Consider the following 13,695-nt stretch of genomic DNA (forward strand, 5'->3'; position numbering starts at 1 on the left):
AGAAGGGAATAAAACAAAAAAGTACATAGAGCAGGAGTGAAGAGCACTGAGAATATAAATTACAGGTAAAAAAGAAAGACTGAAAATTGAAATGAGTCAAAGGAAAAGGAGATGAAAGAGGTGCTGACCTGACGCACAGCTGACAGGACAGATTAAAAAAAAAACGTGTGACAGCGCTAATGTCAGATCTCTTGACTCAACATGGCCTGAAAGAACACCTCCTACAGCAATGTGCAATGGAGGATTAAAGTCACATGCATAAAAGGCACATCCATACTCCCAATACGCACTTTTGCACTTACAGAACAAGGCCAGATATGTGGGTTTTTTTTATTTATTAAAAAAAAAAAAGGAGTGTAAACTTCAGCATAAAAATATGAACTGCTTTTTTTAAACAGGAGCAACATTATTTTATTATATACTACACTGCAGGTATTTTTTGATTCTTTATATATTTAATATTATAAATGTCTGTCAAAATGTGTATTTGTATGTTAGATGTGCATGAAATGATGCATCAAGGTGGTCGACATATTGTTCAGGGGGAGCTGTGCCTCCTAATACATGTACACCTATTGAGGTACGAGGTCTATCCATAGTTACATTTCATTTGCCTAACAAAATAACACCTGCAGCAACATTTCTTTGGACGTGGCACGGTTGTTGGTAACAAACGGGCTGGTTTAAGTATTTCAGAAACTGCTGATCTACTGGGATTTTCCCGTACAATCATCTCCAGGGTTTACAGAGAATCCAAAAAAGAGAAAATATCCAGTGAGTGGCATTTCTCTGGGATAAAATGCCTTGGCCAAATGTCAGAGGAGAATGGCCAGACTGCTCCAAGCTGATAAGAAGGTAACTGTAGCACAAATAACCACTTGTTAGAACTAAGACGCGCAGACACATGCAACACACAACACATCCAGCACTGAAGCAGATGGGCTACAGGAGAAGAAGACCACAATGAGTGCCACTCCTGTCAGCTAAGAACAGGAAACTGAGGTTACAAATTGCACTGGCTCACCAAAATTGGACAACAGAAGACTGGGAAAATGCTGCCTGATGACTACTGATTTCTGCTGCGACAGTGGTAGGGTCAGAATGTAGTGTAAAAAAAAACATGATCAACATGATCCATCCTGCCTAGTTCAGGCTAGTGGTGGTATTATAATGATTTGGGGGATGTTATCTTGGCATACTTTGGGCCCACAGCCTATCTGAATATTGTTGCTGACCATGTCTATCCCTTGATGACAACAGTGTAATGATTCTTGAATGTGACAATGAGTTCACTGAACTGGAAACAGCCTCCAGAGTCCCCAAATCTGCCATAACTGTGTCGCTATCATGTATCGAAGGAATGTTTCCAGCACATTGTTGAATCTATACCGTGAAAAATTAAGGCAGTTCTGAAGGCAAAAGGGGGGTCCAACCTGGTACTAGCAGTTTGTAACTGTTGCCGGTGGGTGCACTTTTACTGTACATGGTTGTATGACCAATTCATAAATTTAATCAATATGCCCCATCATACATGCAGGATGGGTGTGTCGTCTACCTGCACAGTGCCATCTTCTTGCCCCAGGACAACAGCAGAGGGCTGCCTGCACATGCAGGTACACCGGATCCTGGACGGCTTCTCCTCTGACTGGAACAGCACTGCTCCTGTTCTACCATCACGCACCTGACACACACACACACACACACACACACACACACACACACACACACACACACCTTTATTATGCACATACAACAACTGTCGCCTCAAGGTGCTTACAGTCACCCGAGCCTACTTATTGACATATCGTTTACAACTCACCTGCAATCTGTTGCAATTATCTGCAGCGGACACTATGATTTCCTCATTATTAAACAGAACGTCAGAATCTCGCTTCAGGCAGACAGCTGAGGATGTGTGAACCTTCTTAGTCTCCCATATCTTTAAAAAAAAATAGAATAAGAAGAATAAACAAACACAAGATATTTAAAGTTATATAACCTTCCAGAGTTTTGACCTGAATATATACAATGTCACCACTGTGTGTGGGGATAATTCCGGCACTTTCTTTTTCTCTTGCAGGACATATTCCACTGCAGGTTGGGATTTTTCTTTTTGATGGAACAGGACTTTATAAACAGGTCAGTTTATCCCACCTTTTCCCTAGTGTCACACTTACAATTCTACTAAGCTGCGACAACAGCAATGACTGCTTTTCACCTTGTGAGTTTGTGGGTGTGTGTCACAATCAATATCCGGTGCCAGCATAGCGATCTCAATTTGAAGTGATATGATACCCTGCAATATCGATACATCCCCACCCTCATTAAACAGAATGTGCAGAAGGCTCTACTGTAGCTCTATTGTTAGGGCCAGTTTTGTCACCTTGTTAAATAACAGCAACTGTAAAAGCTAAAAAAAAAAAACACCCAAAAGGCTAAACTGCAGAGACTTTTTATGTTACACTGTTTTCAAGCTGTTTATGATACATATTGCTTTGTTTTAGTGAATCAAGACAAACCATTTAAATAATTCATCTTTACATAACCTAAATAACAGAGAAATAAGCCTAAAGCAAGTCAACGCAGCAACTACAGAGGACCCAGGTTCTTTCATAACGCAGCACTGTTAGATCTTTACTGTGCTGTGGCCTAAATACATTGATTTCATTCACATAAAAATACCAGATATTTTTTTGTACTACAGCTACATCACCATCCCTGAGCATTGCTCATTAGGTACTGAAACAGCTGGCAAGGGGGAATATAGTGCAATTAGTCAACTTGTGAAGTTAATTTCACTGTCAGAAGAAGCAATTAGAGCAACACTGACAGCCTAACTACATACCGTTAATATACTGTAGGTATATCACACACACTCAGTCTTACCCTGACAGTCTGGTCATCAGAGCAGGAGAGCAGCAGTGAGCCATCAAGAGAAAACTGGACACGCTGCACCCAACTTAGGTGGCCACTGCAGTCTGCCATCTTTTTATTGGCCTCAAGATCCCACAGCTGGAAGACAAGCATGGTTCATACAGGCTATTTCATATTATACCATAACTTCTAAACAACAGGCAAAGATACATGTCTGAACACAAATTTTCAACAGTAAAGTTAAAAAAAAAAAAAAAAAAAAAAAAGAAATTGGAGTTTTTCATCAAAGTAAAAATCAATAATAATAATAATAATAATAATAATAATACTTATAAAAAATAATTTTAGATAAAAACAGGGGATATTAAATAAAGAGTGAGATACCTCAACAGCATAGTTTGAGAACGCAATGGCCAGCAGGTTACTGGTGGGACAGGCGTGACAGTATTGCACTGTGCTCAGTCGACTGGTCCTGATTTCGAACAACATGTCTGATGTCTCTACATCAAACACCTGAGAAACAATAAAAGACAGCCAACAAATCAGCACCTGCTCTATTTTTAACATATTAAAAAAGCCACTATAATTATACATGCAACACATTAAAATTAAAAGAAACTGCAACAGACTGGCGACTAATGTATTAGTGTGCTCTATATAAATCTACATCAATTTTTTTTTTTTTTTTTTTTTACAAAAAGAACATTTCCTTGTATTTGGGAAAAAAATGATGTATGAAGATTAATGTTGCAAATCCATAAAGTACAAGAAACTCTCCAATCTCCACAGGAGTTTGGTTCCCAGACTAAAAATAAATGAAGCTGTAGAGGACAATGTGAGGCTGATTACAAGACAAGACTGACTGATTCTGGAAAGCTCAGGAGAGGAGGGGATGTGCACATTTATAACCAAGACACACGTTCTTTAGACTCTCTAGAAGACAAACTGACAAACAAGCTCTCTTTCCTGTCTCCTTCAATGAAACAGCACACCAACAGCAAGGGCGAAGAGGATGGAATGAATGTGTGCTCAATTTTTATCAGTACAACTGAAACAGTTAAAATCATGATCAATATCCAAGCTGTATTCATCCAATTTAACATTTAGCACAACCTACAAAATAACAGCATACAACATCAGACAGTATTGTAAATGCTCACCAAAACAACATTTCTGGCAGCACATATGACGCTTTTCCCATCAGCAGTCCAGGTGCTACACTTGATGAGGACGTCTTCCTTGTTCTCTGTAAACGTGTCACTCACATGGATTGTCTTCCACTCATTGGCAGAGGAAACCTCAAATAGCTGCAAATATGCAGGAACATATATGGATGTCAAGACATCATTCAAACCTAGATAGGTAAATTATATCAGTGCATTTCTAAATGTAGTTACTAATAACATTTTTTTCTTTATACAGTAGTAGTACAGTAATATAGTAGAAAACAGCTTACTCTGTCAAGACTGGGAAACAAAACAAAGTGCAAAAATAAAAGGTTTACCATCAGAATCCATAACTTTTTACTTTAAAATTTATCTTACAAAAACAAGAAATGTGTCAGAGCACTTCAACTAATATTAATTATGTATTAATTACTGTGCATTAAGTATCAAGTGTAATGCAGTCACCTTAAGGGTACCATCGTTGGAGGAAGTTGACAGATATCTGTCATTAGGAGAGAAACAGCAGTGGTTGACTGGCTTAAAGTGACCAAACATGGTGTTCTGGGAGGATGGTCTATTGAGGTTCCACAACTACAAAAAGGAAACAGTGTAAGAGAGACACAGTGGGGGAAAAACAGAGGGTAACAAAAGGCTAACACACACAACCCTAGTTAGCCCTATTTGGCCCTTTTTAATGAATTTGATTAATCAATTATTTAAATTAATTTATTTGTTTTGGTGTGTGTGTCAGCCCTGCAACAGGCTGGCAACCTGTCTAGGGTGTACCCTGCCACTTTCTCTATGGTAACTGGGATAGGCTCCAACCTATTTGTGACCCTGAACTGGATAACTGGATAAGAAGAAAAATCAATGGATGGATGGAAGGATGAACAAATATAGAACAAGTAAGGTGACAAGTTTAAAAAAAAAAAAAAAAATCTAAAGCATAAATAAGACAAGCATATCACACACACACTCACACACACACCTTGACATTCAGAACACTGTCATTGGAGCAGGTGGCCAGCAGGAGGCGCGCCGATGTGTTAGTAAACTGACAGTGGTTGACCTGTTCTTCATGCTCCTCTGCAAAAACCCTACACAGCATTGCTCGATCTGCATTCCACACCTACAGTGTCAAGAATAATATGATAAAATGGCAGAATTATATATCATTTCACTTGCTTATTTCTTGCTGTAATAAAATTGATCATAAGATGGTCCTGTACACTGTGTACCTTGACTTTTCTGTCACTAGAGCAGGTTGCTAAGAGATGGCCGTCAGGGGAGAAAGCACAGCAAAGCACTTCGTCATCATGGGCAGCGAGATCCATGAGCTTCTCACCTGAGGTACTTTTAAACACCTGCACACAGGTACAAAACCACATTGCATTAGTACAATACCGAGTTACTCATGTCTGACATCCATGCTACAAAAAGTTGCAGACGTGGTCGAGGCTAAGAACGGGAGACTGAGGCTAGAATTTAAACTGGCTCACCAAAATTGAACCATAGATAAATTGAAAAATGTTGCCTAGTCTGACGACTCTAGATGGTGAAGTCAGCATTTGGGGTAAGCAGCATCAAAGCATGGATCTATCGTATCAACAGTTTGGGCTGGTAGTGGTATAATAGCGTGGGGGATTATTTTATGGCACACTTAAAGTATTGTTGTTGACCATGTCCACTCCTTTATGATCACAGTGTACCCATCGTCTGATGGCCGTTTCCAGCAGGATAACTCAGCTTATCACAAAGCTCAAATCATCTTAAACGTTAGATGAGCGAATACTTTTGCAAATAGTTTGCATATGTATGTTACTGAGAATATTTCCAGATTGCAGAGATTAATAATTATCAAAAAGATACCACCTTGATGACTGAATTTTTGCTTTATTCTGCTGTTACTTTTGTGGTTTTGCTGCTGCAATTGTACCTTGAGTGTCTTACTAGCTCCACAAGAAGCAATTTTGGTTCCATCCTGGGAGAAGCAGGCAGAGTGGACGGAGCCCTGGTGGGGGTGAATCACCAAATGGGACAGACTCTCTTCACCACTCTTATTCCTGTATTCAAGAACAAGACGCATGCACAAAGCTGTAAAAACAGGAGTACAAAGCTTATAATCACCATTTTATAATAGAAATAATCACAAAATTATTAAATTTTAGATGCACTGACTCCTATATTTTGCATAACTGCAGATGTCATCTAAAATGTTACATGTTATAGAAGGGGTTACAGTTTTAACAGGGAAAATGAATGATCATATAATACAATAACAAACTGATTAATTCTGAGATGCAAAACAGCAACTTGAAATAATGTCATTATTAAAAGGACACCAAATTAAAATGCTTGCTTTCATACACTAAGTCAAAGTAGAGTTTCCCAGCTTTGGCCCGGTTCTGCGCCTGCAGCCGAGCTTGTCTATAGACCTCGGAGTTGTGTGGCTGAGACAGAGCAAGCTGCACAACGTCAGGGAAAGGACGCTGCTCCAGCTGGTGGCCGTTCAGAGACAGAAACTCCTGGAACTGACTCCGCACTTCACTGTTCTGGAAGCAAATAAAATATAAATTCAGTCTGCGGCAAACACGAGGTCAACCTTTTTAATTAGTTCACAAAGTTCCCTAAAGAGAGATCGATGCTAAACCTGCATTTTTCCTCAGGATGAGAGAGGAAGGGCAGCACTCTCATTCTCTGTTGGATTATTCTTTCTTGTAGCAGCAAATTACAAATTTAAGCCCCTTTCAGACGTCCTGTCCTTTTCACTAATTAACAGATCTACACACATTGATTTGCATATCTGTTAATGCATCTATAACACATGGAAATATTTATACAATGCAAGTTTATGGTAACGTCTTTAATTCGGTGAAGACTGAGCCTGTAACAGGTCACATTAGGCCCTGAGCACTATTGCTCGTGTCTGGACATTTATATTCATAAAAGTCTGAACAATTTACTAAAGTCTATTAAAATGTATAGAAGCACTGATCAACCAGCTAGAGACTGGAAAATTATGGAGATGAGTGAAAAAGTGAAAAAGGTTGCTGTCCTGTTATTTGGTGAAGTCATGAACATACTGCTAAATGATTTAAATACCTGACAATTGTTTTGTTATATAAATCTGTTGCATCTACTTTTGTATGATAGGATCAAATATGTCAGGTAAAGATGGGTGTACAGCAACTCATCTTCATTTAATTATCTGTATGTCTTCCAGCAGCAGAGCACTTCATTTTCACTTGTTTGAGTGAGAGAAGATCCTGCAACTTATAGCAGTTTGGAGGAAACTGAAAAGGTTGATTTTTGTTTCTATATGCTGTCAGTTACAGTTGCTGCATCATCTTTTTTTTAAATTTTTTATATATATATCTGCTGACCTCTTTGTCCAGAATGGATCCATACTCCACATAGTCATTGATGAGGTGAGCTGGACCCATTATCTTGGCCTTGATGTTCACCCAGTTCAGAGAGAACATGAGGGTGTAGAGCTCCTAAACCAAAAGAGAAAGATACAGAGACATCGTGAGCAAAAAGATAGACAGACTGAAGAAATAAAACCTGCTATTATTCCTCTCTTATAGGGCAATTTGGGCTGCGTTAATTTAAGAATGTTTCATGACTAGTGTGATTTCATTGTCCTGCACTGCTTTATATTATTACATTAAAGCACAATTACTTCACTTAAAAAACATGAATTTTAAAACTAATTATAACCTTTACCTGGGTAAGGTTGGCTTTGGCCATATGGTAGGTCAAAAATTGAATCCAATAAAGGCATTCCTCATCTCCCGAAGTGGGGGGACCATCTTTGTAATGCTGCTGGTACTGACGCACCACCTTAGTGTGAAGGCTCTGATTAACACAAACACAAACAGCAAAACTGTTTGAGCACAAACTGCAAACAAGCATATTTGTTGTGTTAAAGAATATTTATGTGATATGATTTTGATTAATAGCTTTGTTTTTATTCTGGCGCTACTGTAGTTAATCAGTTTGCATGGCCTCTTATAACTTGTAGCTTAATTGGCTTGTTGCTTAATTGACTTAATCCCTGCCCACTTTAATTGCAGTCCAAGTTTTTCTAAGAATGCCTCTAAGACTGACCTCAAGCTGGGTTCGGTTCTGCTCCATCAGAAAGTCTATCTGGAGGTCATGAAGATAGTACAGGCAGGGTTTATTGTCACTGTCCACAAAAAGCAGAGACTTGTTAACAAATTCCTCAAGGATGTCCTCCACCTCCTCAGGTTCCAGATCCCAAAGAACAGACAGCACCTGTGAGAAGAAAGAACAATCCAATTATAAGTCCTTAACCTTGGCAATTCTGTGTAAGATTAATATGCCATTCAATTGCTAAAAGCATTACAACATTACAGTGTTGGAAAACACACGACAATCTCCTATTGTAGACAAATAGACAAACCTTAGCAGGGACCTTGACGTCCTTCTCTATAACAGTAAGGTCCTTATAGAGGTCTCGATGCTCATCAGGAAGAACCTCAATGCTAGCAGCCATGGCCTGATCCAGAGCATCGTAGTCATAAGATGACGACTTCCTTATACGCTTGAACTGCTTCTGCTGCAGCTGGCAGAGATAGTATCGCCAGCGGCTGGGTTTCTCTCGGAGCAGAGCTCCGATCAGAGACACCACCAGAGGGGAGCCTGACATGGGGAATGAGGAAACAGAAAATGTGTTTTAAAAATCACAAGACTTAATGTAACAGCTAAATCAAAATTAGCAATGTTTTCTTATAAAAGTTAAATTTATATCATCAGTATTAATAAACACAGAATTACATCTTCTGCCCATCTTTTAGACTTCTTTACAGTTCGTGCCAGCTTGCATACCTTTACATTCTGTAGCAATACTGCGAGCCTCCTCGGGTAATGCTTCGAGTTTCATGCCAGTGTACAGAGCAAGGATCTCCAGGGCCTTGTTTTCAACCAAACCACTTTCCACTTCCACCTCATGTTTAGCACCTACAACATAAAAGCAAAAATACAATGCATACGGTCTACTGTCTTTTTCATTGTAAACAAAAGTAATTGCAGAAAGTTTCATCCAGTCAAGACTGTATGGTGACCAGAGAAAAAACAACAGAGTGCATACCACTAACAGAATCAGTAAGGCTTCTGTTTCTGGTGGTGAGAAGTACACGACAGTGGACGTCAAACACTTTCAGCACCGTACTATCCCAGACGTCATCTAGAATCAGCAGAGATCTAAAACACGAAAGAAAGAAGGAATTCATCATTGCTGCTGCTGGTGACTTTTATATGCTGTTAATTTTAATTTTTTTTTTAAACTTTAACTTAAATTAGAATTGCTTTTTCCTTGAATTAAATGCAGAATTTGAATAGGAATAATATATAAAAATTGGTAGATAACTTATAATAACTAGCGACCTTGGATATCTGCGCAGCATGAGGAAACGCAGACGCTCCTTGGCTTCATCCAGAGAGTTTGGGGGTCGGTGGAGGGGCTCAGACTCAAGGCTCTGCTCCAAACGGAAACACAGTGACTGGACCTTAACCAGCAGGTCTGGTTTGTCCACTTGGCCGATGGACAGCCAGTGGATGCCTCCAGGAAAGCAATCTGGAGACAAGGAGGAGGGAAAAAAATTACAGAAACAAGATTTGTGAAACTGTAGAGATGTCATCTGTTAGTTCACGGGTCATTAGTGACAATATCATCTTCCAAAGTAACTGAATCTGTTAGTGATGTATGATAGTCATAAAAAGTACAAAGATTACTAAAACTTTTTTTTTTTTTTTTTTTTCCATCTTTTTCTTTCCCAGATTCATTCATTGCCTCAAATGAATCCATACTGATATTAAGTGCCTTGCCAGTTGCAAATAATGTCAACAACATTATTCACCTTTAATAAGTCCATGATGTCTAACAGCCTCAGCAGCTAGGACAGACTTGCCCGAGCCAGCCATGCCAAAGACAGTAATCCAGCCTGTGTCCTTCTGCAGCTGGTAAAGTTTCTCCCTGACCTGGTTCACCAGCTCTGGTCTGCTGACAAACACTATAGGCCTCGGTGGGACCCCGCCTTCACTAAGTATTGCCTGGACTGTTAAACAAAACAGAATGGGACCGATAAAGGTGGCGCAGGCATTTATACTGTAAAAGTGTTGAGACATGCAAAAAACACAAGACAAAGTTTAATAATCAGAAGAAGCTCAGTCGAGATCAAAATCAACAGCTCCCACGCAACAAGCAGTCTCTGCACATCCTTTTTCCCCACCAGTACTCACGGACTCCCATGCACTAACAGCACAACCTACCAAACTTCCAATCACCTTACCCACAGCTTCCCACTTCTTACCATAAGCTGCAGAGCCATCAGAAGATTCCTGCTGTGGGTTCGAGACATTCGGCAGGCCACTGTGAAGCAAACTGGCCAAATCCTCATATGCCTCTTTGACCAGGGCATTGTAGAAAGAAATGTAGGCACGGTTGTCCTTTTTTAACAAGAGCTCTATCAGGGCTCCAGCCTGATCCTTCCTGGTATTCTGGAGAGAGAAATATCAGAGATGAGATGTGGACTATTGACAATTCTCTTATGAGTTTATGGAAACCATGCCAGAGGATGTTTTGAAAGGGTCTTCAGTGACTGAGATACATTGTGTTAAAAGAGCATTCATTTCACACAATTTTTGAATTATTTAAGTCAATGATAATCCAGAAATCAACCAGCTGTATCATCTAGTGGGAAAAATTCTGTTTTACAGTTTTACACCCTATTTCATAACAGAAAACTCTTCTTAGTTACTCCTGGGTCAGTAAAGATAATAAGGTTTTGGTAACCATATCCTAGAACAGACACAAAAAATGTCCAAATTAGAGATAGTACATGCTGCACTCTTGTACAAGAATGTATACTACATAATGTCTTTCTATTTATATAAACTATAACAATAAGCCACATAATATTACATTCAAGCATGTGTGCAGGAATATTACTACATGATGAACCCATACTACATAATCTACTGATATCAATGCATTATGTATAAAATCACATTACATCTTAACCCTCGTAATGTCCCCGTAAAACCTTGCAGATGAACAGACAGTAGGTAAGATGACAATATCCTCCAACTTTACTTGTGTGGAAGGATAATAATAAAAAGGGAATGTAACATTTCATTAAAATTATATGGAAATGATCATATACATATTGGGTTATGCTGTTACTTCAGTTCTTACAGCACCCAAAAAAAACATTGGGTTCATGTATTCCTTCAGTAAGTTAACAGAACAAAATTTCTTGACATGTTATTAAGTTGCTATGAAATGCAAGTTAATTTATTATTAAATAACCTAAAGGGGAAGATGAGGAAGGAGTGTTGTGCCTACAGTCATCTTTATGCCTCCCACAGAAAATGACAAGCAAACACCAGTGGATAAATAAAGGTAGGAGGACAGTGAATCAGCACATGTACAGTATCAAAATCTGAAAGGAGGAAATGATGGCAGGATGTCAGCAAAGTGTAATAATATTTTCATTGACTGCAGTATTGAGTAATAAATATCTTGTAATAATAATATCTTGTTTTTTTTTCAAAAATGTAAGTTAGTTCTATAAAATATAGGTACTAAAAGTGCTAAATAATACGAGCTTCCCCTTAACCTTCCCACCCTCACCAGAGGCTCACCTGTGTCTTGACCCTCTCCTCCTCATCCACAGTTATCACACCGTCACTGATCATGTGATCCATCAGGTACGTTGGCTTGATGTCCTCCTCCAGTCTGAAGCGGAAGCGCAGCAGACAGCTCCGTGCCCCTTCCTCCAGCACCATCTCTGTGCTGCACATCAACCATACAGGATCTTGTTGCACTGCACATGATTGGAAAAGATGCATGGGAGTTTAACAAACTGTGGACTCCGCTGTGTAGAGCCCAGTGAGCATCTTTTTCTGGCATGGCATCCATTTCTTGTCCATCCACAGGAGGTAGAGCAGGTAGTCTACTAATTGGAGGTTTAATGGTTCGATCCTTGGCTCCTCTAGTCTGTATGTCAAAGTATCCTTGGGCAAGATACTGAACCCTGAGTTTCCCAATGCATCCATCAGAGTGTGAGTGTGTTCATGTTGGGTTAAAAAGCACTTATTGTAAACGATGGAGTTGAAAAAAAAAAAAACGTGATAAATTTTAAATAACCAGAACCCCCCCCCTCCCTGCGTGACTTTGTAAAAACACACTAGAGGATAATGGACCAGATAAACCTGTATACAGATATATTTGTAATAGATCAGTACTGATCAGGTTATTTGTCAGGCCCTAAAACCTTCCTCCTATTTTTAGAAAGGTTGTTAGAAGACTTTACCTTAGCCTGTTTCAAATCTATGCTGAGAATGAAGTTTAAAGCTTAAATGAAAAACAACCCCACATACACATAACAAAAAGAAGAAACGAAACAGGAAGACAGCAAAAATGAAAACATAAGCGCCGATGACCTGTTCACTGGGGCAAAAGTTACCATTTATTACTCATTTCTGCTATCACCAAAATAGTTTAAGTACTTAGTTTTTACAGCTCAAAATCAACTTTCACTACTCTTAATCTTAATCTAAAATTAACTCTTGTAATTCTTAGTTATAGTCTCAGTTATATTCTCACATTTCGTCCATTTCAATAGTTGCCTCGACAAGTTCAGCCACTCTTGACTGCTAAGCAAATTAAACAAAGAAGGTAACCCCCAGCAGATACTTACCAGTATCTTCAAGTGGTCAACGACGAAGGTGGTTTTTCAACTGTATACGGCTTTGAGGTGAAGTCGCCCAGTGAGTAAAATGAGGATTTAATTCAGTGCGTATGCATTTTACTACACACCCAATTTTGAAAGAAGAGCTTCCTGATTCACAACAAAAACAACTTCCCCGGTGTGAGTCAACCAATTGCGTGGCGAAATGTAACCCACGTGACCGGTGAGCTCATGAAAGTGTAGCTGGGCAAACTGATGCAGCGTTTACATACTTCTCATGCGTCGTAAATATTTGCATTCACTCTGAAGACGGTTAAGCTTTACAAATATTTTCCAAAGATAAGCTCAAAATAATATTTATATTCCAACGGCGGTGTTTTCTTTGTAAATTGGCTCGACATAGTTTTTATGTCTTGCTATAAGAGATAAGTCGAAAAATGCCATCATTTTTTGTACTTTCTTCTGTCTTGTAATTTGTTTAATCAAAATGTTTGGTGTGTAGTATTATCCACTAAATTCACGATGCAGCTCAAACGTGTTCCACATGAGCGATATTAGATGTATGGAATTTTTTTTTGAATTAAAAACGTTTCCATTTTTGTTGACAACTCATTTGTGGTTAACCTCCAGTCTGCAGTTAAAGGCAACATTGCTGCCTGGTGACAGCCAGAGATGAGCGCATGATGTTTACTCTGCTTTGTAGAGGCCAATTTGCCTGTTTTATTGTCATAGCATCTATTTCTTGTTCCTCCATACTCAGGAGGTAGAGCAGGCTGTCTACTATTTGATGAGATCATGTTGTTTACTCCAGTGCACGATGATGCACTGATAATACAATTATAAATAGCTATGAACAGATTACCTGTATAATGCTGTGGACATATAGGCTTGCTGTCAGACCTGAATGTAAGTCAGATTCACAGTGAATTACTACCTAA

The 13,695-nt window shown here is 39.1% G+C and overlaps 1 protein-coding gene across 2 annotated transcripts in view; it reads right to left on the minus strand.

Moving 5' to 3' along the window:
* Nucleotides 1–12,906, minus strand: part of apaf1 (apoptotic peptidase activating factor 1) — a 54,227-nt gene extending 41,321 nt beyond the window's left edge. For both annotated transcript variants that reach the window (XM_030720476.1, XM_030720477.1), the window contains exons 1-21: nucleotides 12,767–12,906; nucleotides 11,709–11,890; nucleotides 10,376–10,562; nucleotides 9,923–10,120; nucleotides 9,450–9,639; nucleotides 9,154–9,266; nucleotides 8,892–9,023; nucleotides 8,467–8,705; nucleotides 8,151–8,318; nucleotides 7,767–7,898; nucleotides 7,424–7,537; nucleotides 6,408–6,592; nucleotides 5,977–6,103; nucleotides 5,279–5,404; nucleotides 5,029–5,169; nucleotides 4,506–4,631; nucleotides 4,035–4,181; nucleotides 3,259–3,387; nucleotides 2,887–3,012; nucleotides 1,820–1,939; nucleotides 1,556–1,681 (exon numbers count right to left, since the gene is read on the minus strand). In XM_030720476.1, the coding sequence (XP_030576336.1) occupies nucleotides 1,556–1,681; nucleotides 1,820–1,939; nucleotides 2,887–3,012; nucleotides 3,259–3,387; nucleotides 4,035–4,181; nucleotides 4,506–4,631; nucleotides 5,029–5,169; nucleotides 5,279–5,404; nucleotides 5,977–6,103; nucleotides 6,408–6,592; nucleotides 7,424–7,537; nucleotides 7,767–7,898; nucleotides 8,151–8,318; nucleotides 8,467–8,705; nucleotides 8,892–9,023; nucleotides 9,154–9,266; nucleotides 9,450–9,639; nucleotides 9,923–10,120; nucleotides 10,376–10,562; nucleotides 11,709–11,867 (2,985 nt within the window). In that variant the 5' untranslated portion in view covers nucleotides 11,868–11,890; nucleotides 12,767–12,906. The remainder of the gene's footprint in view (nucleotides 1–1,555; nucleotides 1,682–1,819; nucleotides 1,940–2,886; nucleotides 3,013–3,258; nucleotides 3,388–4,034; nucleotides 4,182–4,505; nucleotides 4,632–5,028; nucleotides 5,170–5,278; nucleotides 5,405–5,976; nucleotides 6,104–6,407; nucleotides 6,593–7,423; nucleotides 7,538–7,766; nucleotides 7,899–8,150; nucleotides 8,319–8,466; nucleotides 8,706–8,891; nucleotides 9,024–9,153; nucleotides 9,267–9,449; nucleotides 9,640–9,922; nucleotides 10,121–10,375; nucleotides 10,563–11,708; nucleotides 11,891–12,766) is intronic.
* Between the last annotated feature and the right edge of the window lie 789 nt (nucleotides 12,907–13,695).

Source organism: Archocentrus centrarchus, chromosome 23 (assembly GCF_007364275.1).
Source record: "Archocentrus centrarchus isolate MPI-CPG fArcCen1 chromosome 23, fArcCen1, whole genome shotgun sequence".
Taxonomy (NCBI): domain Eukaryota; kingdom Metazoa; phylum Chordata; class Actinopteri; order Cichliformes; family Cichlidae; genus Archocentrus; species Archocentrus centrarchus.